The following is a 25,992-nucleotide window of genomic DNA, read 5'->3' as shown; positions in this document are numbered from 1 at the left end:
TGGGCACTTACCTCCCAGGCACCTAAATACCTGTAAGAATCTGGCCAACAAAACACCATTACCCTCCCGAAGAAGCCCTTCCGCATGACCTTTGTATAGGATTGCAGAATGGGGATGCTCATTATCTGGACAACAGAAACCTGCTTAGAAGGATATTCCTATGTCAACCCTAAGTATCTGGAAACAAAGAAGTGCAGCCTCAGTTACATTATAAAGAAATGTTTTATTTAGTTCTCAAAATGATCAGCAATGCAGAGCAGACAGTGTGAAGGATTTCCAATTGTTCTCAAACCCTTTGATCCATAACTCCGTCTCTCCCCACCTTGCACTGCCACTAGATGAACCATGGAAAACCTCAGCTGGCAGGTAAGGTGGCCCAGCATGCAATAGCACGTCAGGTGCCAGCAGAAAGTAGCAATCTTAAGGAGAGGGGGAAGAAACCCAAAATTATTGATATAGGTAGTGGCATACAAAATAAGTTTACTCCGGTGACGCGTTCACTGCCGTGTGATCGCCTGCCTTCCTGCTGGGCTAAACAGGCCTGAATTTCATTTCAGACCGTTTGTAGGAGTAGTTGTACCCTTTGCCTGCGTGCCAGTTCACACCATCTGCAAAGCTGCTATGGGCTCCCAGCCAGTACATCCCATTCAGGTTGGAAGTATGGCAGCTACTGTACCACCAGGCTCCCTTGTAGATTGTTGCACATTTTTTCGAATCAGGATCTTGCTGTCGGTCTTTAGTTGAGAACAGCATGTTGTTGTGGCCGGATAACGAATCCCCTGCGTGAAGGAAATGAAATCACTGTTTATGGCAGGTCGCAGGCAGTTTACTTCCTCATTGGCCAAGTCTAACGTTCCTGGAGTCGTGCTGTCTATTTCCCCCTTTCGTGAGGCACTCAGAATCCCTTGGACTATAGACGGGAGTCTGAAGCTTAATTTAACTGCTTCCATCTCGGTTCCTGATGCGGCAGATGCCGGGTTACATACCACCTCCAGCTCTTCTGAGGTGCAGGTATTCCACAGAACACCTGTGGTTATGTCACCTGACTAGGACTCAGAATTTCTGGGTTTTCTACCCAGGTTTGTCACAAACCTCCTGGGAGACTTGGGACAAGTCGCTAGAAAGTCAACAGAAGATGGGCACCTTAAGCCTCTCTGAAAATGGCCGTCATAATATCTCTGAACTTCAGTTCCTTAGCTGTAAATCATTCTTCCTTACTTGCACCCCTGTCTTGTCTATTTAGATTGCCACTTCTCTTACCATGTACAGCGACTACTAACTGATAATACAACAGTACGTGATCTCATTTAGGTCCTCTAGGTGCTATCATGATATAAATATACAATAACAGTACAGGCACTTCAAAGATCAAGTTAAAAAAGTATGGATTGGATGAATGGACTATAAGGTGGATAGAAAGCTGGCTAGATTGTCAGGCTCAACGGGTAGTGATCAATGGCTCAATGTCTAGTTGGCAGCCGGTATCAAGCGGAGTGCCCCAGGGGTTGGTCCTGGGGTCAGTTTTGTTCAACAACTTTATCAATGATCTGAATGATGGGATTAATTCCACCCTCAGCAAGTTCGCAAATGACACTAAGCTGGGGGGAGAGGTAGATATGCTGGAGGGTAGGGATCGGGTCCACAGTGACCTAGACAAATTGGAGAATTGGGCCAAAAGAAATCCAATGCGGTTCAACCAGGACAAGTGCAGAGTTATGCACTTAAAAAGGAAGAATCCCATGCACTGCTACAGGCTGGGGACCGACTGGCTAAACAGCAGTTCTGCAGAAAAGGACCTGGGGATTACAGAGGACGAGAAGCTGGATATGAATCAGCAGTATGCCCTCGTTGCCAAAAAGGCCAATGGCATATTGGACTGTATTAGTAGGAGCATTGCCAGCAGATCGAGGGAAGTGATTATTCCCCTCTATTCGGCACTGGTGAGGCCACACCTGGAGTACTGCATCCAGTTTTGGTCCCGCCACTAAAGAAAGGATGTGGACAAATTGGAGAGAGTCGAGCGGAGGGCAACGGAAATGATTAGGGGGCTGGGGCATATGACTTACGAGGAGAGGCTGAGGGAACTGGGGTTATTTAGTCTGCAGAAGAGAAGAGTGAGGGGGGATTTGATAGCAGTCTTCAACTACCTGAAGTGGGGTTCCAAAGAGGATGGAGTTAGGCTGTTCTCAGTGGTGACAGATGACACAACAAGCAGCAATGGTCTCAAGTTACAGCGGGGGAGGTCTAGGTTGGATATTAGGAAACACTATTTCACTAGGAGGGCGGTGAAGCACTGGAATGGGTTACCTAGGGAGGTGGTAGAATCTCCATCCTTAGAGGTTTTTAAGGCCTGGCTTGACAAAGCCCTGGCTGGGATGATTTAGTTGGTATTGGTCCTTTTTTGAGCAGGGGATTGGACTAGATGACCTGCTGAGGTCTCTTCCAACCCTAATATTCTATGATTCTATGATCATGCCTGTTGACTGCAGCAAACCCAGCAGGACCATGGCCAAATTTCTTTGACGAAGGCTGGGATGCATTGAGAATCCATTTAGAACCAGAGAATTATATACAGGAGCCCTGAAAATGGACCCGTATCAAACCAGAGGGTGAGATCTAGTATAGACAACAAAACAGCTAGCTCCCTGGTGGGCAGGCTGCCCAGCTGCCCGGCTCCCCAGCCGGCAGGTGGGTGGCAAATAGATTGTTTGGTTCCACCAGAAATGTCACTATATCAGTGTCGCATTCTGATAAGCAACGAAATGTCAGCAACCTGGAATTTCACATTACATGGACATTCCCTTTTCCAGGCAGCTTTACTCCCAGAGCAAGGCTCCTGTGTAAAATTGCTGCTTCTTTCTGCCTCTAATCTCAGTTTAAGTCAGCTGGTGCAGCAATTCATGAACACGATAAATACAGCTAAACCAAAGTTTTCAAACCTCAGAGGTTCAATTCAGGATCCATTTGAGTTTGCGGTGAAGATTCAGGTCTGCTCTTCCCTTATCCGACTAACTCTTTCCATCTGTAATGAAGCTCACCTGCAATTTACCTGGACCACGTTCTGAGCTCTTGACTCTGTCCTGACTCAGGTAAAATGCCCAGTGACTTTGATGGGAGTTTGCCTGGATAAGGACTGAATAGGAGTGGGTAATAACCTCAGGATTTGGCCTTAGGAAATGGCAGAGTTATGGTAGATGAGGAGAAGTTTAATTTACTTCTGCTCTGGGATTCTGTACACCTCCAATGGCATTGTACCATTCCTCTGTGCTATGAAATGTGGAGACCATGCATGGCACCTACCTGCATTACCCCCAAGGAAATCTCCAAGAATCAGCTTGTAATTTTCAGTCTCTCCTAAAATTTTGAATGACTTGTACTTGGCAAATGCATGGTTGTTATCGAAATCTGTGAGGTCAATGCGAAGTTCATTAGCTCCTAATGGAAACAAATAGGAAAGAAAGAAAAGAGCTCATCAGGTTCCAGCTACATTTTGCATCTTTAGGAGTTCCTTCAACTTCACCTCACCTCTAATAGAGGCAAACCAGCAGCACCCTTCCCTTCAGCTCTGACACCAAAACCTCCCCCTTTCCACTGGAGTTATTGCTCACCCATCCTAGACTGGTAGGTTGCACCTCTTATCTTGGTTACATCTACATCTTAGAACCCTCTGTGCCAGAAAAATTAGAAGCAACCATAAAGAAACCCTCAAAACCTTCCCTGGCTATGCATGACTGAATGCTAGGTGCTGAGCAAGATCGGTTTCATTAGCCCCTACTTGCAGAGCAATAATGACTTTTTAAGATGTGTTGCTAATGTGTTGAAAACCTGATTGATCAGCTGGTTTGGGGAGGGACAGAGAAGGGCTATGGGCAGCTGGAAAGAAAGTTCTCAGGAGGCCCAGATTTTGCAAAACAAAGCCTTCTCGACATATCCTGCATTATTTTTAGAGTTCTTGTTTGCCAACGTAAGAAAAATCAGCAGTACGTGCTCTTCCTTAACTTGAGACCAACAATCAACACCCAAACAAGAGGGGCATAAACAAAACAGCTCTTATGCCTCTAGTGCTTTATGTTCTGGAGTCTGGTCAGTCAGTCCATCTGTGTCTCATAGGTAGGAGAAAGGAATTTCTGGTAAGGCATATTTGCCATTTAATTCATCACTCTATTTGCAAGGCCTTGACTGGAGCCACCAGAGCTACAGTGTTAGCTGGTCCAATGAGATTTCACAAAAGGACCCTTTTGGTAACAAGCATGTCCGCTATTACCAGCATTTAACATTTTGTGGCCTTGCATAGAATTAATAGTGCACCTTAACAATTATGGGATGGCAGCCACTGTGACACTATGCCCCATATTCGCCATAGTAATATTATTATAGGAGTATGGCAAAATTATGATGCATTTTGTACAAGATGGGTCATGTGAGGTGTCGGTGGAAAAGTTATGATTTGCTGAATGATTATTTTATTTGTATGCATGTATCATTTTTGTATCAAAAGTTATGAATATTGACTATGTATCTGTGTTTCAAATGTAGTCACACTTGGGTGACACCCACGAGGCAAAATGCTTCCAGCTTAGACAGCTGGTTGGGAAGGGCCTATTCAAGATAATGGGCCATTAGGAAAAAACAATAGACCTTTGGAGAAGCTTATCTGCCACCCGGTGAGCCTTCCTGAGAATGTAACGGCTGCTATGACTCTGCAAGGGCATGTGACCAGACCACATGACTCTGGGCTCCATTTTGGGTACCTGTATTTTTCCCACAACCTTTTTCAAACAAAGGGTTCCCACCATATGCTAAAGCTATATAAAGCTGGGAGTGACGTCATCTTTTGTTCTTCACACCCCCACAACTGAACACGGGCTTGAAACGGGGGTGGGGATCCCAACCTGCAAAGTAAGTGCAGTTTGTTCCTTGAGAATCTGTAAGCCTGCTTGTATCATCAGTCAGGGTGAGAGATTGTTATTCAAAGCCTATCCTTCTAGTATGTTAAGCTTAGTTTGCGTTTTTGTTTATTTACTAGGTATTCTGCTTTGATCTGTTTGCTATCACTTATAAGAACATAAAAACATAAGAATGGCCCTACTGGGTCAGACCAAAGGTCCATCCAGCCCAGTATCCTGTCTGCTGACAGTGGCCAATGCCAGGTGCCCCAGAGGGAGTGAACCTAACAGGTCATGATCAAGTGATCTCTCTCCTGCCATCCATCTCCACCCTCTGACAAACAGAGGCTAGGGACACCATTCCTTACCCATCCTGGCTAATAGCCATTAATGGACTTAACCTCCATGAATTTATCTAGTTCTCTTTTAAACCCTGTTATACTCCTAGCCTTCACAAACTTCTCAGGCAAGGAGTTCCACAGGTTGACTGTGCGCTGTGTGAAGAAGAACTTCCTTTTATTTGTTTTAAACCTGCAGCCCATTAATTTCATTTGATGGCCCCAAGGTCTTATATTATGGGAACAAGTAAATAACTTTTCCTTATTCACTTTCTCCACACCACTCATGATTTTATATATCTCTCTATCATATCCCCCCTTAGTCTCCTCTTTTCCAAGCTGAAAAGTCCCAGCCTCTTTAATCTCTCCTCATATGGGACCTGATCCAAACCACTAATCATTTTAGTTGCCCTTCTCTGAACCTTTTCTAATGCGACTATATCTTTGTTGAGTTGAGGAGACCACATCTGTACGCAATATTCAAGATGTGGGCTTACCACGGATTTATATAAGGGCAATAAGATATTCTCCATCTTATTCCCTATCCCTTTTTTAATTATTCCTAACATCCTGTTTGCTTTTTTGACTGCTGCTGCACACCGCGTGGACGTCTTCAGAGAACTATCCACGATGACTCCAAGATCTCTTTCCTGATTAGTTGTAGCTAAATTAACCCCCATCATATTGTATGTATAGTTGGGGTTATTTTTTCCAGTGTGCATTACTTTACATTTATCCACGTTAAATTTCATTTGCCATTTTGTTGCCCAATTACTTAGTTTTGTGAGATCTTTTTGAAGTTCTTCACAGTCTGCTTTGGTCTTAACTATCTTGAGCAGTTTAGTATCATCTGCAAACTTTTCCACCTCACTGTTTACCCCTTTCTCCAGATTATTTATGAATAAATTGAATAGGATTGGTTCTAGGACTGACCATTGGGGAACACCACTACTTACCCCCTCTCCATTCTGAAAATTAACCATTTATTCTTACCCTTTGTTCCCTGTCTTTTAACCAGTTCTCAGTCCATGAAAGGATCTTCCCTCTTATCCCATGACAATTTAATTTACATAAGAGCCTTTAGTGAGGGACCTTGTCAAAGGCTTTCTGGAAATCTAAGTACACTATGTCCACTGGATCCCCCTTGTCCACATGTTTTTGACCCCTTCAAAGAACTCTAATAGATTAGCAAGACATGATTTCCCTTTACAGAAACCATGTTGACTTTTCCTCAACAATTTATGTTCTTCTATGTGTCTGACAATTTTATTCTTTACTATTGTTTCAACTAATTTGCCCGGTACTGACGTTAGACTTACCGGTCTGCAATTGCTGAGATCACCTCTAGAGCCCTTTTTAAATATTTCCATTACATTAGCTATCTTCCAGTCATTGGGTACAGAAGCTGATTTAAAGGACAGGTTACAAACCATAGTTAATAGTTCCGCAATTTCACATTTGAGTTCTTTCAGAACTCTTGGGTGAATGCCATCCGGTGACTTGTTACTGTTAAATTTATCAATTAATTCCAAAACCTCCTCTAATGACACTTCAATCTGTGACAATTCCTCAGATTTGTCACCTACAAAGGACGGCTCAGGTTTGGGAATCTCCCTAACATCCTCAGCCGTGAAGACTAAAGCAAAGAATCCATTTAGTTTCTCCGCAATGACTTTATCGTCTTTAAGTGCTCCTTTTTTATCTTGATTGTCCAAGGGCCCCACCGGTTGTTTAGCAGGCTTCCTGCTGCTGATGTACTTAAAAAACATTATAATCATTTAAAATCTATCTTTTTGTAGTTATTAAACTTGTTTTATATTTTAACCTAAACCAGTGTGCCTTTAAGTGAAGTGTCTGGGGGAGAATCTCAGCTTGGTTACCATAAGTTTGCATATTCCTCTCCACATTGAGGGAGAGGAGAACCGAGTAATAAATTCATACTGGTCGGGGTTTTGACCACGGCAGGACAATACAGATCTGGGGTCTTAGGCTGGGAAGCTGGGGGTAATTTTGGCTGCAGCCTCTCTATTGTTGGTTCATGCAGTGGCTGGCCAAAGCCTGCAAGCAACTGCAGCTGGGTGTGTCCCTGCCTGTGTGAATGCAGGTGGGGAGTGTAGGACTGGGAGCAGTCTATGGCCTGGCACAGCAGCACAGGGCTGAGAGGGAGACCAGGCTGCTGAGTCAGAGGGCTCAGTGGTACCCCATTTCCAGGGGGCACCCCAGGGGGAACCCGTCACAGCCGCCACCTTAAATCCGTCTCTGTCTAGGAAAACACAACAAGGAAAGTCAGTAGCTGACATATGGCTGGATTGTTCTTTTCCTTATCAGAGAGCCCAGTTAAAATTACAAAGAGAACGCTCTATCATCAAGTTTATAGAGAGAACTTGGTGGGGAAAAGTGCACACGATGCATTTTATTTAATTACCAAAAGAGGTTAATAGGTGAATATTGTCATTTCCCAACCAGAATTCTGTCAGGCGGCTGCCAAAACCTCTCTTGTATGAATTCCAGTCACGGAAAAAGTCCACTGAACCGTCTGCCCGCCTCTGGAAAACCTGCAGGGAAATGAAAGGGATGCAGGTCAGTTTCTGTCCTGAACAAAGCAAGGGTACAAAGCAGAATTTTAAAGCATCAGCAGTCACTATTAAACTAGTCAAATTCTACTCTGCCTCGCAGGATATAAGTGAGAGCTCAACTTGGTATTTAATTACTAGTACTTATTTTAATCTGTTTTGAGAATTGACAAAGTGGATAGATGCTGTAACAGATTCATAGATTTTAAGGTCAAGAAGATCTCTTCATACACAGGCCATAGAATCTCACCCAGTACTTTCTGACTCGAGCCCACCAATAGAAGTCTAAAGCAATGAACAAATACAATTTCCCCTCTTACATGCTGGAAAGCTAAGGAATGACTTGTACATAAGGAAAAAGTAAGTGTTATAAGATAGCAGCTGTGGACAAAAATGACCAATAAGGAGCTTGTCTACAGCCATGTTCCAGTTGTGCAAGTGAAACTTTCTGAGTACCTGGTGCCTTAACACCAAATAGGGAAATCCTCCCACTGTTGTGTTAATAGGTTTAACAGGGAAATTGGAAGTTAAAACAATAAAATGATATTAAGAGCTGGTCAGAAAATGCAGTTCCATTGAAACTGAAATGCTTCATAAAATCGTATTGCATTCCTCAACATTTTGTACTATATATTATAATATAATCAAAATGACACATTTGTGCTGATATTATCTAAATGAAACATTTTTGATTGATCCAAAACAAAGAAAAATTAGAATATTCCTTTGGAGAATTTTAAAATTTTCAGGTTTCATTCTGATTTGTAAATAAGCCAAATTCTGAAATAGTGAAATCCTAGTGAAACAGAATTCCTCTGCATTGCACATATTTTCCCTCCTCTTTCAACCCCATTTAACACAATGGGCTATGGAGTTTTCCTTTTATAGTACTATAGGTATTGGATACAAAGGTAACCAGAACCTGTAAGACCTCACTCCCTTAACCCCATCAGCTCTTCACTTTTTTCCTCATCTTGTGCACCTCCTCTTCCCCCAAATGCTAACGGAACAGATTTAAATCAGCTCCCAGCTCAGCCTCAATTTTATCTTAAACACACTGACAAGTTGGGAAGTTTCTGTTTGAAGTCCTGCTCCTAGTGAACATGTATCACTGGGACAGCACAAAGAAAGAGATTTCATTTTCAACAAGGGTTACAAATGCCTTCACATGGTTGATGTCCTTTCTAGGAACTGACTTGTTTGAGCAAACCCTTGGCCCCATCCCACTCCCTGTGAAATCCATCAGTGATTTGCATTGGCTTTGATGGCAGCAAGAATGGGCACTCCATGATTTGTTCTTACTTACTATCCATCCACCTCCATCTGTGTCCATGTCACACAGCACGGTCATGGCGTTACAGTCATGCGGGTAGATGGTGTACCAGCCGCTCATGATGTTCCCTTTGGCTAACAGCTCCTTGCAGTTCTTCGCTCCTGGAGAGGATGGTAATTTAATGTTAGAAATAAATTTTGCTGGAACGGATAATTACACAAGCAGCATTGATCCCTTTCCAAGGAACTAGGAATTTCAAATAGTTGTCTTTGGAGTTTCCAAACCCTGGAGTGCTGGATTTCTGTTTGGCTTCCTAAGTCCTGACTCCTGTTTGAAAAGACAGCAGCAAAACAGTGCATTCCTGATGAAACTGACTCCCTCAGACTTTAAATGGCAATGTACACGAGGAACCACAGTGGGTTTTAGTCATTAGCCCATTTTAACAGATTACTTGCTTGTATTACATTCAGTAGGGTTTTGGGTATAACTGAACCTCATGTAACTCAATAATGCTAACATAGCAGAAACAGGGGTCAATTACACTAGTTGCTACAGAAGTCAGAATGAATTGCAAGCACCTTTGACTGTGTCTCCACACTGTGAACTGAGCTCCAGGTCCCTTGAATGGGATGAGTTGACAGCTCATGTAATGTGATTCTAGGAAACACTCACCTGTCTTACAGTGTACGTCCTCCAGCTCCTTCTCGGCTGTTCAGGAAGAAAAACACAAGGGAGGGGGATTGAAACTGGGAAAATAATGATATTTTTCTAAACTCCTGCTCAGGCCACAACGCCTATATGTATCATGAGTTAAGAGACAGTAAAGCATCTTAACGCATCTCTGACTCCAGCTACCAGTATGTGGAGACAAGTCCTTCCCTAGACAAAGATCAGTGTCCTACATTCTCTCCAACCACAGATTTTACTTCCCACAGCCCCATCCATAAAAATAACATCCACTTACACCTTAGCTAACATTCTTCGCAAGCTGGGAAACATTCAGGCAATTGCAGGGTGTGAAATAAATGTTATCCCTTTAGTTCCTTCTGCACCAAAGATGTACAATTTCACACATTGGCTGTGATCTGAGCCTCCCCAAACTTTCAGGGGAGATCAGTTCCGGATCCAAATGAAGATGCACATGTGACAGCCCATGCTCATCTCTAATTATTGAATTCAAGGTTTTTTTTCGCACTCTTGGATAGCTCCTCAGCTACAGGGATATTAACAAATTCAGTATTGTGCGCAAACGAATTGCACTCTGAAAGTTTCCTGTGAGGGTCAAGTGTACTGCTTTTAAAATGAAATCAAAGTATACTCTTGCCATAAAAGAAATTGTAGATGTTCTTACTTATAGTTCCAGGTACTCCAATGTCTCCTTTATCTCCTAAAAACACATGGGAACAAATCATTACATAGCCAAGAGACAGCATCCTGATCTGAGTGCTCATCCCAGCATTTGTTATTAATTCCACGTTGGTGTAAAAACCCAAGTTCCCCCTACATCACCCCATGGAAAAAGTATTAACCATTCCAGAGTTTGATAAGCGTGATGAAGAGGAGAGAGGGCCAAATTCTTTTTCACATCAGTGCCACCCCACGGACTTCATCCGAGTTGAACGGGTACAAATGAGAGGGTAATTTGGGCAACTGTGTACGTTGGGGTGGGGTTTTTTTCATTTTTGAGGTGAAGGTTGGAATTTCCAAAGGAGACCCAAAAAGTTAAGTGCCCAACTCCCATTGACTGTGGGACATACTGGGTGCAGAGCTCTTTTGGAAAACTCTTAGCATGTCACAACTGCACTCCCTACTGACTCAGTCTCTATCACTATGGGTAACACCTAAAAGACAGGCGTAGAGCTCAACAAGTAACAATTATTGGAGGTCTCTTACCTTTCAGACCAGGAACACCAATGTCACCTTTCTCTCCTGGTGGAAAACAGAAAGAATGAACAGAGACGTAGCAATCTCAATGAGAGCTTACAACTGGGGTTCTATTGGGATAAGAGCGGGGTGAATACTGAAAACACAGATCTGTGAATTTGTTTGTGGAAAAAATGGTCCAAAATGTAATTAGTGTTCATTCAATAGAGTCTGACTATTTGCTGTTCATGAATATTTAGATCACTGCTAGTATTAATGAAACTACTTACTTGTTCTGCAGACTGCATGAATTCATACCGGAAGTTCTTCAGTTATCACTCTCATATTAAAAGGTTTCAGTCAACTATATCACGTGACTCCACACCATAAATTACCAATGCCTGTAGCAAGCATTACACAAAACAGCCAGTGGCTGAGAATACTTTGGTGAACACCAGGGATAACAGATACATTCTTAGCAATCAGGAACAGTTCATGAGTGAGTCATAAAACAAAGAGAGGCCTAAATTTGATTCAGTTCATGCTCTAAATTGAGAGAGAGACAGATAGGGGGAGGGGGATTGTTAAATGTTTCATAAAAGGGAAATCCAAATGTTAAAAATTATTTGATGGTAGTTAAACAAATTTACTTAGTCTTTTTATTATTTTACCTTTCTCCCCAGCTGGTCCTATCTTCCCAGGGCTCCCCTGAGTTCCCTTTTCTCCTACAAACACAGAGAATGAATACATATAAAATGTTTAAATTCAAACACAGAAGAAATTAGAACAGACCTGAGCTCCCAATTCTACCCTTTCTGGCTTAATCCTCAGGTAATGTCAAAGGACACTGAAGCGAATGGAGCCAAGTCAGTTTTCATCAGTGGATATCGCTAAAAGACCATGTAAATTACATGCAAGATTTTAAATCAGCAACACTATGGTTATTTATTGAGTAATTCATGTTTGTGCCTGCACCATCCAAAGCCAATTCTCACTCAGTACTGAGGAACGTACCTCTCATTCCTTCAGCTCCGGGTTCTCCTTTGGGACCTGTGGCACCGGGAACTCCAGGGCATCCTTGCAGAATAGCGAGCCTTTCGTTACCACTGAGACCCACCACTTTCACTTCTGGAGACATAAAATAATCATTATCAGAGACACAGGATGTGGGATGTTCTGCAAATTGTGAATTCCAGCGGAAGCACAATACGCCATGAGACCTAACAGAGCCCTTTGCTTGACTAGAAAGGCAAATACAAACAAGCAATGTAGGTGCCAAGGCCTACTCAAGGGATGCTACAGGCATAAGTAGGAGGAACAAGCCCCTTGACCTTCTGAGCCCAACCCCAGAGTGCCTCTCTGTGGCTCCCACTGTGGAGGGCTGCAGAAGAATCTTCTTTGGACCTTGGGGGAAGCTAGAGTCAGAGTGGAAAGCCTCTGCCCCAAACTCCCCCTCCAGCTGTGGGTTTTCTGGCCTGTCCCTCTGTGGTTCAAACTCTCCTGTCCTCTCAGTCCATATTTCCTCTTGCTCACAGACTGAAATTTCAAGAGCTTCTATAGTCCAGACTGCATTGAGATTTGCATTTAAAGCAGAGATTAAACCTCCTTCTTACATATGTGTCATGTAATTCATCATCCCCAAATTTACAGCACTAATTCTGAGCACAGAATGAAGCTTCTGGGAAGTCCACTAGTTTGAGATATAATTCTTTAAAAGTTGGCCCTTAGAAAAAGAAGTTTAAAAAACAAACCCTTTGGTCCCTCTAGCAAAGACGATAAAGGGGACATGGGGGTGGTATGTTCATGACACCGGCATGAAGTAAAGATGATTTCATCCATGATTTCAGAGATGATATTACATTTACACATGGCAAATCTTTAACACCGTACAGGCAGTCCTCGGACTTACAACACAATCGGCTCCTGAAAATTGTATAGTAAATCGAAACATCGTAACTCGGAACCGCAATCCACTCCACTGTGGGACCGAGCGTCATAAAGTCAAAACCAATTGTCGTAAGTCAAATCACGGTGTAAATTCAGAAACGTCATAAGTCAAACATCGTAAAGTCGAGGACTGCCTGTAGAGTACATGACCATGACAGTCCTTCATTGTGTGAACAGTAGGTTTCAAAACAAGGCTGCTGGAAAGAAAGGGGCAAAGGATCAGATCTTCAGCTGGTGTAAACTGGCAAATTGACTTCAACAGAGATTTGCCAATTTACACCAGTCCATCCAGCCGAAACATTGATGTATTGACAACTGTGTTAAAATTACAAGCTGTCACTTTAAGTTCTAAGGGGTTCTAACTCTCTGTGTGTATGCCATGAACACAACAACTGTAGGGTGATATAACAGCAGGGTCAGAGTTAGAAAAAGAATCAGAAACATTTTATAAAACCACATTGTGAGAAAGTTACAGGTACTAACCCATACAAGACATCACCTATGCAAATACTGAAAACAGGGAAATGAATAATAAACATCAACAACTTCCTCCAAGCAGAAATTGCCAACATTACAACACATAGGAAATGTGATATGTGAGAAGCATGTTTTGAGTCTAGGATTCTGCTTGGAAATTCTTCACTGATGGCTTTACTGTTCATTTTCCTGTTTTCAATGTTTGGGTAGGTGATGTAACTTATAGGCTAGTATCTCTAACCTTTCTTACCGTAACTTTTAGTTTTCTATGTACTGAAAGCCATTTGTGAAGGTGATCTAGGAACGAGATTTATACAAGAATGTGTATTAAGAGTGCGGATTTAACTATATATAACATGTTAGAAAATTCCAAGTCTTGAACACTTTAAAGTACTTTCTGAACTGAAAGTCTGTGGAACAATAGAATGGAATGAAGATTAACAACCGCACCTCTGTTGCTTTATAGCAACCTGAACCTGCAATAAAAACTATCCACCACTAAATAGCTCAATAAATGCAAGTCTGTATGGAAGAGAAAACAAAACAGCTTTCCCAGCTACTTGTATCATAGTGCACAGGGTAACAGAGCCTGTAACCAAACAGTATCTTTTGGTGCATCCTTTGTATTAAGGTGCCATTGATAAATGTTGAAGAGATGTTATAAGCACATTAGAAACACAAGTAGTATAGATGGTGCTAAACACATCAGCAGAAGATGTTATAGATGGTTTTATTCAAAGGTTTATTATAGTAAATAATCATTCATATTATTGATTATTATAAGCCGTGGTGAGCACCCCATTGACTTAATGGACACTAGGACAATCTGTAGCCATAGACAAGCCATGTATTAAAACATGTTAATCACTTATTAATTGTTTAATAATGGAACCTTAATCTAAAAGGGGATTGTGTTGTGTATGTGCATTAGTACAGCTGCGTTTTCCCCCTTATTCTACATTCCACATCAATGGCAAGACTCTGGGTAGTACCTCCCAGGGGTAAGGGAATGAGGGAATAGTGTTGTGTAGCCCATACATTGGCTTTGTGGGGGCTGGCACATAAGCAAGTCTTTCATTACATGAGGATGATTAATCAGCCAGAATTGGAGCGACTGGGCATGATATTGGAGATGGTCTCATTTTGAGAAGGGGAGTCTTTCAAAGTTCCCCCTTAGTAACTGGGAATTTTACAGCCTTGTCTCCCTCATCCCCACGTCCTCAGGTCTGCCACAGCCCGGAGAATAGTCCAATACTAATGGGGAGAAGCTGGAAGTTATGGAGTGAGTCTGATGTGTCCAGTTGCTCCCCGTTCAGAGCTCTGCTGTATCATGTGTGTTCCCCGCTCCTCCTCAGAAATCAGCGGAAAGTCCTTTCTACGTGCTCCATGGAGTTAGGGCCCCTGGCTCTGGGGTAATGAGGGAATGGAACTAAGGGGGCAGATGGTCCCAGCAACATGCTCCGTTTGGGACCCAGGGAATTTCCCATCAACACGAACTCCCACTCCACAGCATCCCCTTCCCAGAGAGGAACAGTAAGGGGTTGGCATGGTGGGGTGGCCAATGGCAGCGCGGCCATTCAGAGAGCCATGCTGCCGAGGAGCATGGAGGAGCTTCCTTTCTCCACAGTTCTCTGAGGTTTGGAGGCTGGGACCCTGCCCCCCTCACCCACAAATTCCTCTCTCCTACGGGGAGTGTTTCTTAGAAACCCCATGAGATGAACTGTGCCTTGGCCCGGTGTCCCCTTCCTGTGACCTCACCGCAGGCGAGTCTACAGTGGCGCTTCGCCATCAGGAGTGGACAGTAACTACTGCAAAGTAGCTAGTCAGACCCATGTTGTTAAAAGGTAACAGCTTTGTTCCTCACTCACCTGGGCAGGTGTCCTGAGCCTCACAAACCGCTGCTGCTAGACAGAGTAAGGCGAGGAGGGTTTGCTGGGCAGCTCTCCCCATGGCTGGTGCTGGGCTCTGCAACGGCAGCTCCACTCGTCTTCTCACTGCCCTCTCCTCTGCTTTAGCATTTCAGAGCTAAGAGACTTTTCCAGGCAATACAAATTATAATATTAAGCTCCACCCCTAACTTCTCAGTCTCCTCAGCCAGTCTCCAAAGTCCAGTTTTTTTCCCTGCTGAGATCATTGTACAGGAAGTGTTGCCACCTGGATGTAGGGAAATCCTCAAAAGGGTTGACACTTTTTGTTTTTTTAAATATAAAACCTTCTGTGGCCTTCTGGTTCCATTCTTCTGGTTTCCCTTTTGAGAGCCGGGGGATTTACACTGAACGTAGAGTTGTCGGGGGGAGGGTTATTAGGAGCTTAATTCCAAAATACTGAGGAATTAACCCACAACTACGGAACTAAATACACCTCAGACAAGTCATTTTCATGCAGGGGGTCCTGTATAAGTGGTTACCACATTCAAATCTCTTGCCCTTTATAAAGCAGCAGCAATGTCCATCAATGCTCTGTGCATTTGCATAATTTCAGTCACACACATACACATTTGTATTCTGCTCTGTTCATTTTCTTATAGCAGGCCCGTCACCTTGGTGTGCGAGCACCTTCCAGAGAGGCATTAAGCCTCATGATGTTTGGATTCTTCCCAATGGACTGTCCCACCTGCTTTAGGATCTGAGCCAAATAACACTGAAATTAGTGGAAATCCTCCCATTGTGGGTAAAAGACCCACTTTTTCAGGTGGTCTTTTACCCACGAAAGCTTATGCCCAAATAAAACTGTTAGTCTTTAAGGTACCACCAGACTCCTCGTTGTTTTTGTGGATACAGACTAACACGGCTACCTCTCTGATACTTAGCGCTCTTCTTGTTCACAAGGCCTGGTTGAGACTAGCACAGATTGCCCATTAGAACCACTTTTTATTAAAGTTATACTTAGACATGCAGCTCAACAACAAAAAGGCAAACTGAAGGTTCCTACCTCAGCTTTCATTTTGCCCCGGGCCTGTCCTCCCCCACACTCCACCTGTAGGCTTGAGACCAGCATGAGCGGCCCCAGAAATGTTTGAGCTGCCTTGCTGTAATGTACATTTATGAACAATATTATGGGTGGGATTTTCAAAAGCATCTGAGTGGCTAAGGAGCCTAAGGCCCATTTTCAAAAGTGAATGTCAATGGGATCTAGGCTCCTAAGTACCTATATCCCTTTAGAAAATGGGGCTTAGGCCCCTATGTCACTTAGAACTTTTTTTAAAATTACCCAAAGGGTACGTCTACACTACAAAAAAAAGACCTGCAGCACGGTTGGAGATGGCCCAGATCAGCTGACTTGGGCTCACGGGGCTCGGGCTGTGGGGCTAAAATATGCAGTGTAGATGTTCAGGCTTGTGCTGGAGCCTGGGCTCTGAAACCCTGTGAGGAGGGAGAGACTTGGAGCTCAGGTTCCAGGCCAAGCGCAACATCGACACTGTGATTTTTAGCCCAGCAGCCTGAGCTCCTTGAACCCATGAGAGCTGACCCTGACTCTGAAACTTGATGTCGTGGGTTTTTTATTGCAGTGTAGACGTACCCTGAGTGACTTAGAAGCACAAATGCTTTTAACTTTTGGAACTTGTGTTCCTAAGTCACTCAGAGCCTGATTGTTAAAGGTGTTTAGGCACCTAACTCCCAGGCACCTAAATACCTGTGAGAATCTGGCCAAGTCATTTTTGGAAAATCACCCCCTTAATTCTTTAGTTGAAGGATTATATTTTATTTAATCCTTTCTATTTCTTTGAAAGCAACTTCCTCAATAGCACTGGGCTCTTTTACAAGAGTTTGAAAGTACCCATGGCTTTACCGAGGGCAGGGGCTCTCAACCAGATGGTGGGACCTAACGTCACAGGGTGGGGAACCCTGGTGGGCCAGCCTGCATTCCACCTTAGTCCCACGTTCCAGTGGGGATATCAGTTGGCAGCTCCTTCACATAGCCGTGAGCATGGGTGTGTACTTGGCGCAGTTCACCCCTGTCCCTGATGCCTGCCCCTTTTGCGGCATGAGGGAGACCCTGGCGCACGCTTATCTGGAATGCCCTAGGTTACAGCCCCTGTTCCGGCTCCTCCTGAACATCCGTTTACGTTTCTGGCTGCACTTTTCCCCTCACCTTTTCATATACTCACACCCTATCCATGGCCCCACAAAGACACAAGACCTCCTTGTCAACCTCCTCCTAGCACTGGCCAAAGTAGCCATCTATAAGACCAGGGAGAGGATGTTGGCTGAGGGGGTTTCCTGGGACTGTTGGGCCTATTTCCGATTCTGCCTTCACTCACATATCCTGGCAGAGTTTCTCTGGGTGGCATCCGTGGCCTCCCTTTACACCTTCGAGGAGCAGTGGGCACTATCCAGGGTTCTCTGCTCGGTGTTCCCTTCAGGTTCCCTTTGTTTGACCCTTTGACCTTCGCACCTGCCACTGTTACATTTTTGGTTGTCCCCCGTAATTATTTGAGTTCCTGGATCTTGTCCATCCTCCCCTAAGGCTGGGGGAGGGTCCTTTAGCAGTGGCAGTTCCCAGTACCCAATAGGACCACTCTCCCACTGCTCCCTGGCCCTCCTGTATCACATAAGCCATGTTTCTCCATTCACAAGCACTGAGTCCATGTATAACACAGGAAAAACTTATTAAGAGAAGAATAAATACCATATTAATTCAGGAAAATACAGTAACAATGACTCAAAAGCATGCAAAGAATAAGTAAAACACTCACCCAGAAGCATCTTGGGCAGTAGTCTTTTGCCTGAGTTTCCCCACCTTTCGGTGGAGAAGTCCAATGGACAAATGCCCCTTTAACACACCACTTCTCCCTTCCTTCACTGCACCCCACTCACAGTTTGTTGGCATAAGTTTATTGTCAGAGGTTAGCAAAGTCCCAGAGGCCAGACATGCATTCAGATGGGTTCGCCTCCACCGCCTGGGAGAAGGGGGGCAAGGTTTGCTGCCTGGCTCCTGTGACGAAATGCCTGTCTCTTGTCTCACTGCTTCAGTCTGTTGCCTCTCATTATTCTACCTCTTGCCACTGCTTTACCACTGATAGCAGTGGGGTTACTACCTCTTTGGCATCTCATTTTCCTGGTTTGCCGCTATCACTGGGAAGAGAGGAAGATTTTCAATTGAGTCTATTCAACTGTGTCTTTAAACTCTGCAATCCCAGCAAGGAGAAGAATGTTCAAATGACATCTAGGACCCTTAAACCAAAGCCACCCACCCACCCAGAAAAAGAGAAACTTCCTCTTCCCCTTCCTTTTTGGCTCACTACCCAGATGTTCAAGAATGAGCTATAGGTTATGGTGATCCCCCTTAATCAGGGCATATGAAGTTCAGTTCTACTGCCCTTTATTCATACAATACAAGGAATAACATTTAATTACCCCTACATCTAAGACTTAAGTGAATTTTAACCCAAAACAGCCAAAAATGATCACTCTGATACAGGGGGAGTCACTTATGCAAATAAGATCTGCTCCTCAGGTCTTTTCCTCTCATTCATCAATAGATGGTCACAGAAAGCTCACTCACCCCATTGGCTTACATCTATAGTCACTGATGTGTACTGACCATAGAATCATCTCCTGTTGGAATGGGTCTGATCTCAGATTTTAATAAATGCTTGTAAAGAGATATATACTCCAGTTCATCCAGGCTGTTTTGTGTGATAGTTTTACCACATTTTTTTTTCAAGGAGAATTTCTGCATTCTAAAAAAGTAAAAAATTACCAAGATGTCTGGCAAAAAATGTACCTATCTCTGAACAGAGAAGTGCTTGAGGTTCAGGAGTATCTTGCTTCCCCTTCTTCTAAATTATAATGATTAGAGTTACCATAATTTCTTCTCATGGAGCTAGTGCTCTGCCAATAAGCTTATAGCACCCGAAAATCCCCACAGGTGTCATTGATCTATCTTGAACCTGTGCTGCTGAGATAGATGTTGAGGTCTGGGTGGTTTTTGGTGTTTGTTTGTTTTGGGAAGTGGGGGTGGGGGAGAGTTTACCAGAAATCACCAGCCCAAAGCAAGTAGGTGTTACTTTCCCATTCCATCTCAAACACCTTGTCACTATGCTTAACTGGACCCTCATGGCATTTCACATCCCTGATATCAGATTCAGAATTCCCGCCTAGAAGATGAGTGGGTAAACTATTAAAATAACATCTATGAGGAATGAATAGTTGTGATGTTACACCCCATAAGGCTTTATAGAAATATGCTTATGAGTGTAAATATGACATAACTGGAATATGTTTTATGCTAGTGTGACGTTACTGGCATAACCTGTGACCGTATAGATCATTGTTGAAATCAAGGTCCTGTAGTGGCACCAAATCTTGAATAAAGGGGGTCAAATAAGGTGTCTAAGACAAGGTTATGGTTTGCTGGTTATGATTATGCTATCTGTATGCATGTATCATTTTTGTATTTAAAGTTATAAGTATTGGCTCTATACTGTCTGTATTTCAAACTTGTGCTATGCTTCTGGGTGACACCCCAGACAAGTTGGTGTCAGCTCTGCCTAGCCTGCTTGATGGCCCATTAAGGACCATCAGCTATACAATTGACCCATTGAGAGAAGGCAGATACACCCTGTGACTCAGCAAGGTATGCAGGGACATGCCTGTGGACAGAAGGTTTTTCTATGCCATGTGCTGGATAGGTGTCTTTGGGACAAAGAAAGCAGAGCCCACATGGCAAGAGACTATAAAAGGCTGATGCATCACCTCCATCTGGTCTTCAATCCTGATTCTTGCCTCTGGAGGAACCTTGCTGCAAACTGAAGCTCTGAACAAAGGACTGAATGACCCATCCCAGCTGTGGATGTACTCCAGAGCCTTGATTTGAACCTGCAGTTTATTCCATCACTGCTACAAGCCTGAACCAAGAACTTTGCCATTACTGAATGTAATCGATTCCATTTAACCAATTCTAGCTCTCATCTATATCCTTTTCCTTTTATGAATAAAACTTTAGATTTTAGATTCTAAAGGATTGGCAACAGCGTGATTTGTGGGTGAGATCTGATTTGTATATTGACCTGGGTCTGGGGTTTGGTCTTTTGGGATTGGGAGAACCTTTTTTCTTTTACTGGGGTATGGGTTTTCATAACCATTCGTTCCCATAACGAGTGGCACTGGTGGTGATACTGGGAAGCTGGAGTGTCTAAGGGAATTGCTTGTGTGACTTATGGTTAGCCAGTGGGGTAAAACCAAAGTATTTTCTGTTTGGCTGGTTTGGTATGCCTTGGTGTACAAAGGAACCCCAGCCTTGGGCTGTAACTGCCCTGTTTTAAGCAATTTATCCTGAATTGGTACTCTCAGTTGGGTCCCATCAAATCCAGCATTGTTACAGCTAGATATGTAGGAAGCACATAAGGCAGATTTGGTCAACATAGTGTGAAGGGGTTATTCAAGTAATTGGGAGTACTTAACTAACAATGGACTTTGGGAGACACCAATCCACATCTGAGCTTTCCTGGGAACATTCAAACTAACATGTAAACAATGGCGTCGGCCTGCAAAAAGCTAAATCATTCACAGACATGTGATTTGCCCAGGTGGCTACAGACTCCATCTTGTGGCTGTGATATTGCACAGGAGAACAAAGGGGTTTCCGCCCACAAGAGAGAGAATATAAAAGGCCCTAGAAACCCCTCCATTTTGTCTTCAGCTGGCTCAGAAGATAGCCTCCCCACCCCAAACAGATGCCTGAAAGAAACTGGAACAAAGAACAGTAACTATGGGGGTGTGAGTGATTGCTGGACCCAGACTGGGAAGGAGTCTGGTCTGTGAAAGAAGCTTATTGGAACATCTCTGAGGGTGAGATTTACCTGCAGTTAGTTTCCAGGCCTACACTTGTATGTTTTTGTTTTGTTTTTTTGCTTGGTAATTCACTTTGTTCTGTCTGTTATTACTTGGAACCACTTAAATACTACTTTTTATATTTAATACAATCATGTTTTGCTTATTAATTAACCCAGAGCAAGTATTAATACCTGGGGGAGCAAACAGCTGAGCATATCTTTCTATCAGTGTTATAGAGGGCGAACAATTTATGAGTTTACCCTGCATAAGCTTTATACAGAGTAAAATGGATTTATTTAGGGTTTGGATCCTATTGGGAACTGGTGTCTGGGTGCTAGAGACAGGACCACTTCTTAAGCTGTTTTCAGTTAAGTCTGCAGCTTGTGGGGGACGTGGTTCAGACCTGGGTCTGTGTTTGTAGCAGGCTAGCATGTCTGGATCAACAAGACAGGGTACTGAAGTCCCAAGCTGACAGGGAAAATGGGCTCAGAGGTAGTCTCAGCATATCAGGTGGCAGTCCCAAGGGGGTTTCTGTGACCGAACCCGTCACAATAGTAACTCTGTTCTATAACCTATAGTTTCTTGAGGGGACATCTTACCAGCTTAGTGTCCGAGCCTGTGATAACTCAGTCAAAGTAAACTTGATTTGATTTAAAAGCATATTTTTCCTCTGAGAGGCTATTTCACATTCCAGATGGGAAAGAATTTATCTTGCTTTTGCCATAGGATGGTGTATATTTTTTAGAATTGCATGACTTTCCCTGGCTGGGAGAGGTATATAGAAGGTGCTCTGAATCCACCTGCAGTGCTGCCAGGAAAGTCTTCCAGAATCAGTTTATATTTTTTCATCTGCCCTATATTTTTGAATGACTTGTACCTGGCAATTAGACTGTTTTCAAAACCTCTGAGATTAATACAAAGTTCATTATTTCCTGTTAGAAATCTGAAAATAAATTATTCAGCATGCCCCATTAACAGTGTGTACGATCTTTCCGGGACCTTTTTGGCAAACTTTGGCTGAATGAGGATTCAGCTTGTATCTGCTTTTCCCCTCTGCCAGGACAACAGAGCCTACAGCTGCCTCCCCCTGGGGTGTTGTTGCTGCACTCTGTGGTTCAGCCAGTAGGAACTGACTGCCAACTGGACTCCCAGCACCGCTGATTCAATGGGGAACCCTGTCACAGTAATGATTGCAGTGTGCTGGAGCTGAAGATCCACAAATCAGAAGCTATTAAGAAGATAAAGTGAGAGGTCCCAAGGAAGGCTCTCCTGTTAATGGAATGTCCCACCTCTTCTCCCCCAGGATTGTGAAGAAGGGAGGGTTTGCTAGGATCCTGCTCCCTCCCCAGGGTCTAATGTTTTAGTTTAACCTTCCTGAAAAAAGTTCTCGGGGTAACGGCCTGTCTCCTCTCAGTTCTACAGGCCTCAGCAGAAACCACAGCATTAAAATGTCGGTAGGGAAATCACTACAGTACCTGAGTGGAAGCTGAAGCCTTCACTCACCAAGCTGCAAGCTCCCTTTTCCGGAGGGTACAGGGGGATTTCCATGCAGTGGCCTGCCAAAATCTGCTCATAGAGAAAGTGACTCGAATGAGAGAAAATAAAAACAGAATATAAAGGAGAGATCTATTTTGCAGTGGGGAGTATCAGGGACCCTCCCCCACATGCACAGAACTGTCCCCTCCATATTGGTTGCTGGCGGTGGGGTGTGGATGTGCTGTTTTGCAATGAAGGGTCAGGGGAACCCCTCACAATGGCACTGACCTGTCCCTTCCCCCCTCCCGTCTCCACTGTCCATGCTAGGAACCACTTCCCCTCCATTGTACGCTGCACACGGTGCCCTCCCCAGCCATCTGTCCCTTACCAGTGTGGAGTATGAAGCTGCCAGTGGGAGCATCCTCTGCCTGTCCCCGGCAGCTGGGCTCGCTCAGCCGTTTTGCCGACTGGGGGCTCCCCTGCCAAACCCAGGATTCCCCTGCCCCATTTCCCCCAAACTTGGGGTTCCTCCACCCTGCACCCCCCAACTACCTCCCCACAACATGTCTGCCCTACCCCTTCTGAAACACCTTTAACTCTTCATACACCACAGCCCACCCACCCCCTCCACCTTCCCATGGACCATCTGTCATCAGTGTCCTCGAGGCATCTTGGACCAAATTGATCTCGGTGTTGACCCCCTCATCCCTCTGTCCTAGGGCCAGTCTGGGGTTCTCTGGGGCTAAACCCCTGCACTGATGGGGGTAACAGGTTCTGTCTCCTTTCTCTGCACACTGTCTCTCTCCAGCTGGAGGGGGCTCTCACCTGCCTGCTGTAGGAGAACTGGGCCGTGCAGGCTGAGCTGGTGCTGTGGCAGTACCCGGGCTGAGCAGAACCTGCTGCACCTGCACCAGTGATGGGCAACACCAAGGGACCTCAGCCACCCCCCTCCCCACCAGTGCTCCTGGGGGGCAGAGGCTGAGGGACCTTGCTTATGGTAAAGAGTGGGGGACAGGAAACTTTGGCTTGATTTGGGGGGTGAGGTCAGGGCTTTTTGCCCAGCTCTGCCGGGGAAGGAGGGGAAAGGAAACATGTACATTGTTTGTTTGCAGTGTTATAGTTTATATGTATATAATAATTTTCCTCAAGAAATGTTAATAGTGGCCCGCAGTGCTTACTGCAGCTGCACAGGGGGGCCTCAGGGAATAAAGTTTGGGAATCCCTGCCCTAAAGAAGCCCCTCAGCCCCTATGGTCTGGCCTCTGCCCTAGCCTTGCATGCAATCCATTCCTTAGGTGGTGGCGTCCATTGTTTCAGCTATCACCAAACAAAGAGGCATTTAACTGAATCCTCATTTAGCCTGAATGAAAGGCAGCTATCATGCCTATCAACTTTATAAGAAGTCACAGACTTCGCTGGATTAAAGACACGCTTGTTCAGAGCCACCCAACCTGCAGGTTAACAATAATAATATCTAGCTCTTTTATAGAGCACTTTCCACCCATAGATCTCAAAGAGGAAAGGGGGAGGGGAGAATACGGGGAAGGAGGAGGCACTATCTGAGCTTCTGCTCTCTCCCTTTTCATTTGAGGGCTTTTTCAACAGAAGGTGGCACTCCAGGGGAGCCACCCCATGAAAAGCCAACTCTGAAGAGTAAGGGAGTTGGGTGAAGGGACAGACAATCTGTAGCTTCACCACCTCAAACATTCCCTATGTAACTGCTTGCCTCTGAATCTATCTATAACTCCAGCCCCCACCCCATGCTTCCCGATAACCCTTCTTCCCCCAATTCAACTAACACTCCTTCACTACCTATAATCCTCTCTTCCCCCTAACACTCACCACCACCCTTAACTTTCCCTCACAGCCCAAGACATTTTCCCCTCTGCATCAGTTTTGGCCCAAATATATATATTTTTTTTATTTTTCTGTGAACAACTGAAAATGCATGTGGAAACTAATTTTTTTTTTCATACAAAATTTCCACAGGACCAATTCAATTTCAGACCAGCTCTACTCCTTAAACCTTGCAGATTATTAATTGGGGCTCCCAGCACATCACAAAATGTTCCCCAGGTCCTTCACCCCTCACACAGCATCTCTAGTATCTCCCATAGTTCCCTGAGCCTCAGAAAGCCTACCCCAAGGTATATGCTTCACAGAAACACCCACGGTGGCCTCTGTACTTCACAAAATGTCACTTATGGCTCCCAGACTCACAGAATATAGTCTGGGCTCTCTGTGCCTGAAAGAACTTTGTCCAAGGCAAGCAATCTCTCACAGGTCTCCTGGGGCTAACCATCCCTCACAGATTGTCCCACAGAGCTAACAGCTCCTCACAGAATAACTCCCAGAGCTCCTGTCTCCTCGGATAAACACCTTAAGGGTTCCCCACCCCTCAGAAAACTGCCATCAGAGTAGAGCTGCCTGAATATCCCTTGGACTTCTAACGGCCTGTAGAATGGCCCCCTCAGATTCTAGTTCCTCACAGAACCTTCTGGGTTCCCCACACAAGCACAGAGCATCACTGGGCGCTTTTGGAAGTCTTCATAGAATTCCTTCTACCTTAAACATAAGGTTAATTCCGCACTTCCTGGAGTTAAGCACACTGACTCCTCAGCCTCTGACCTTGTCCCTTAAACCTAAATGTAACCTCCAGATAATAATCTGTCTCTGACCCTAGACCTAAAACATACTTCCAGGCCTCAAAACCTTTAAATCATTATCCCCTAATCCAAAACCACCGCAAACTTTGACTAAGACTAGTCCCTCACCCTGAGACTCCACCCTGTCCACCTCTGACCCCATCCACTTAAGCCTAAATCCCTGTCATTTAAACTGGAATTGAAGTCTTTGCCCTGTAAACCTAATGCCCTGGCTGCCCCATATGCCTAACTTCAAGCCATGCCCACTTAGCCTGAGCCTGAGCCCCAGTCACCCACTTCAAACCATGACCCCAAACCTTAATCCCCATCCCCTAAACCCAACTCCATCACCCCTAATTCTAAAACTGAATCCCCTCTCTCTAACCCTTACTCCTCTTCACACTAACACTAAATTGATATCAGCTAATCCTGCCTCACCATCCCTTAAAGCTAAATCTATATCCCTATGGTGACTGTCTGCCAGTAGTGAGATATGTCACACATGGAACTGCGGAAATCTCCCCGCTTCTTCCACAAGAGGCAAACCTCACACCAAGTAGCTTCGGCAGGCTTCGGGTAGGGGAGTAGGAGACTTAGTCCTTCCCATCCCCCTTATCCCAGCTGCCCAAGAGGTTACTCAGAACTGGAGCAATTGATCCCAGGGATGCAAGGCAGAGAGAGTCTTCCAGGTGCAATGCAGTTGCTCTCCTTACCCCTAGCATTTGCCTCCTCTTTCA

The 25,992-nt window shown here is 44.4% G+C and overlaps 1 protein-coding gene across 1 annotated transcript; it reads right to left on the bottom strand.

Annotated features, from left to right (window-relative positions):
• Window positions 1–531: 531 nt before the first annotated feature.
• LOC135891145 (ficolin-2-like) lies at window positions 532–15,307 on the bottom strand. The gene is made up of 10 exons (XM_065418637.1): window positions 15,226–15,307; window positions 11,948–12,061; window positions 11,605–11,658; window positions 10,964–10,999; window positions 10,422–10,457; window positions 9,743–9,778; window positions 9,104–9,231; window positions 7,650–7,779; window positions 3,301–3,435; window positions 532–779 (listed from the first exon to the last, which is right to left on the bottom strand). The coding sequence occupies exons 1-10, from the start codon at window positions 15,305–15,307 to the stop codon at window positions 532–534; spliced, it is 999 nt and encodes a 332-aa protein (XP_065274709.1).
• Window positions 15,308–25,992: the final 10,685 nt, after the last annotated feature.

The sequence above is a fragment of the Emys orbicularis genome, chromosome 18 (assembly GCF_028017835.1).
Source record: "Emys orbicularis isolate rEmyOrb1 chromosome 18, rEmyOrb1.hap1, whole genome shotgun sequence".
NCBI lineage: Eukaryota > Metazoa > Chordata > Testudines > Emydidae > Emys > Emys orbicularis.
Note: the sequence above shows the minus strand (reverse complement) of the source record. Positions and strands in the feature narration are given on the sequence as shown.

Bases quoted from the DNA above. Each gene is read 5' to 3' on its own strand.
- LOC135891145 (XM_065418637.1), bottom strand. From the start codon at position 15,307: ATGGGGAGAGCTGCCCAGCAAACCCTCCTCGCCTTACTCTGTCTAGCA. The intron at 10,458-10,963 runs GTAAGAGACCTC...ATGTGTTTTTAG, and splicing joins TGGTGTTCCTGGTCTGAAAG to GAGATAAAGGAGACATTGGA. The intron at 9,232-9,742 runs GTGAGTGTTTCC...CATCCTCTCCAG, and splicing joins GGACGTACACTGTAAGACAG to GAGCGAAGAACTGCAAGGAG.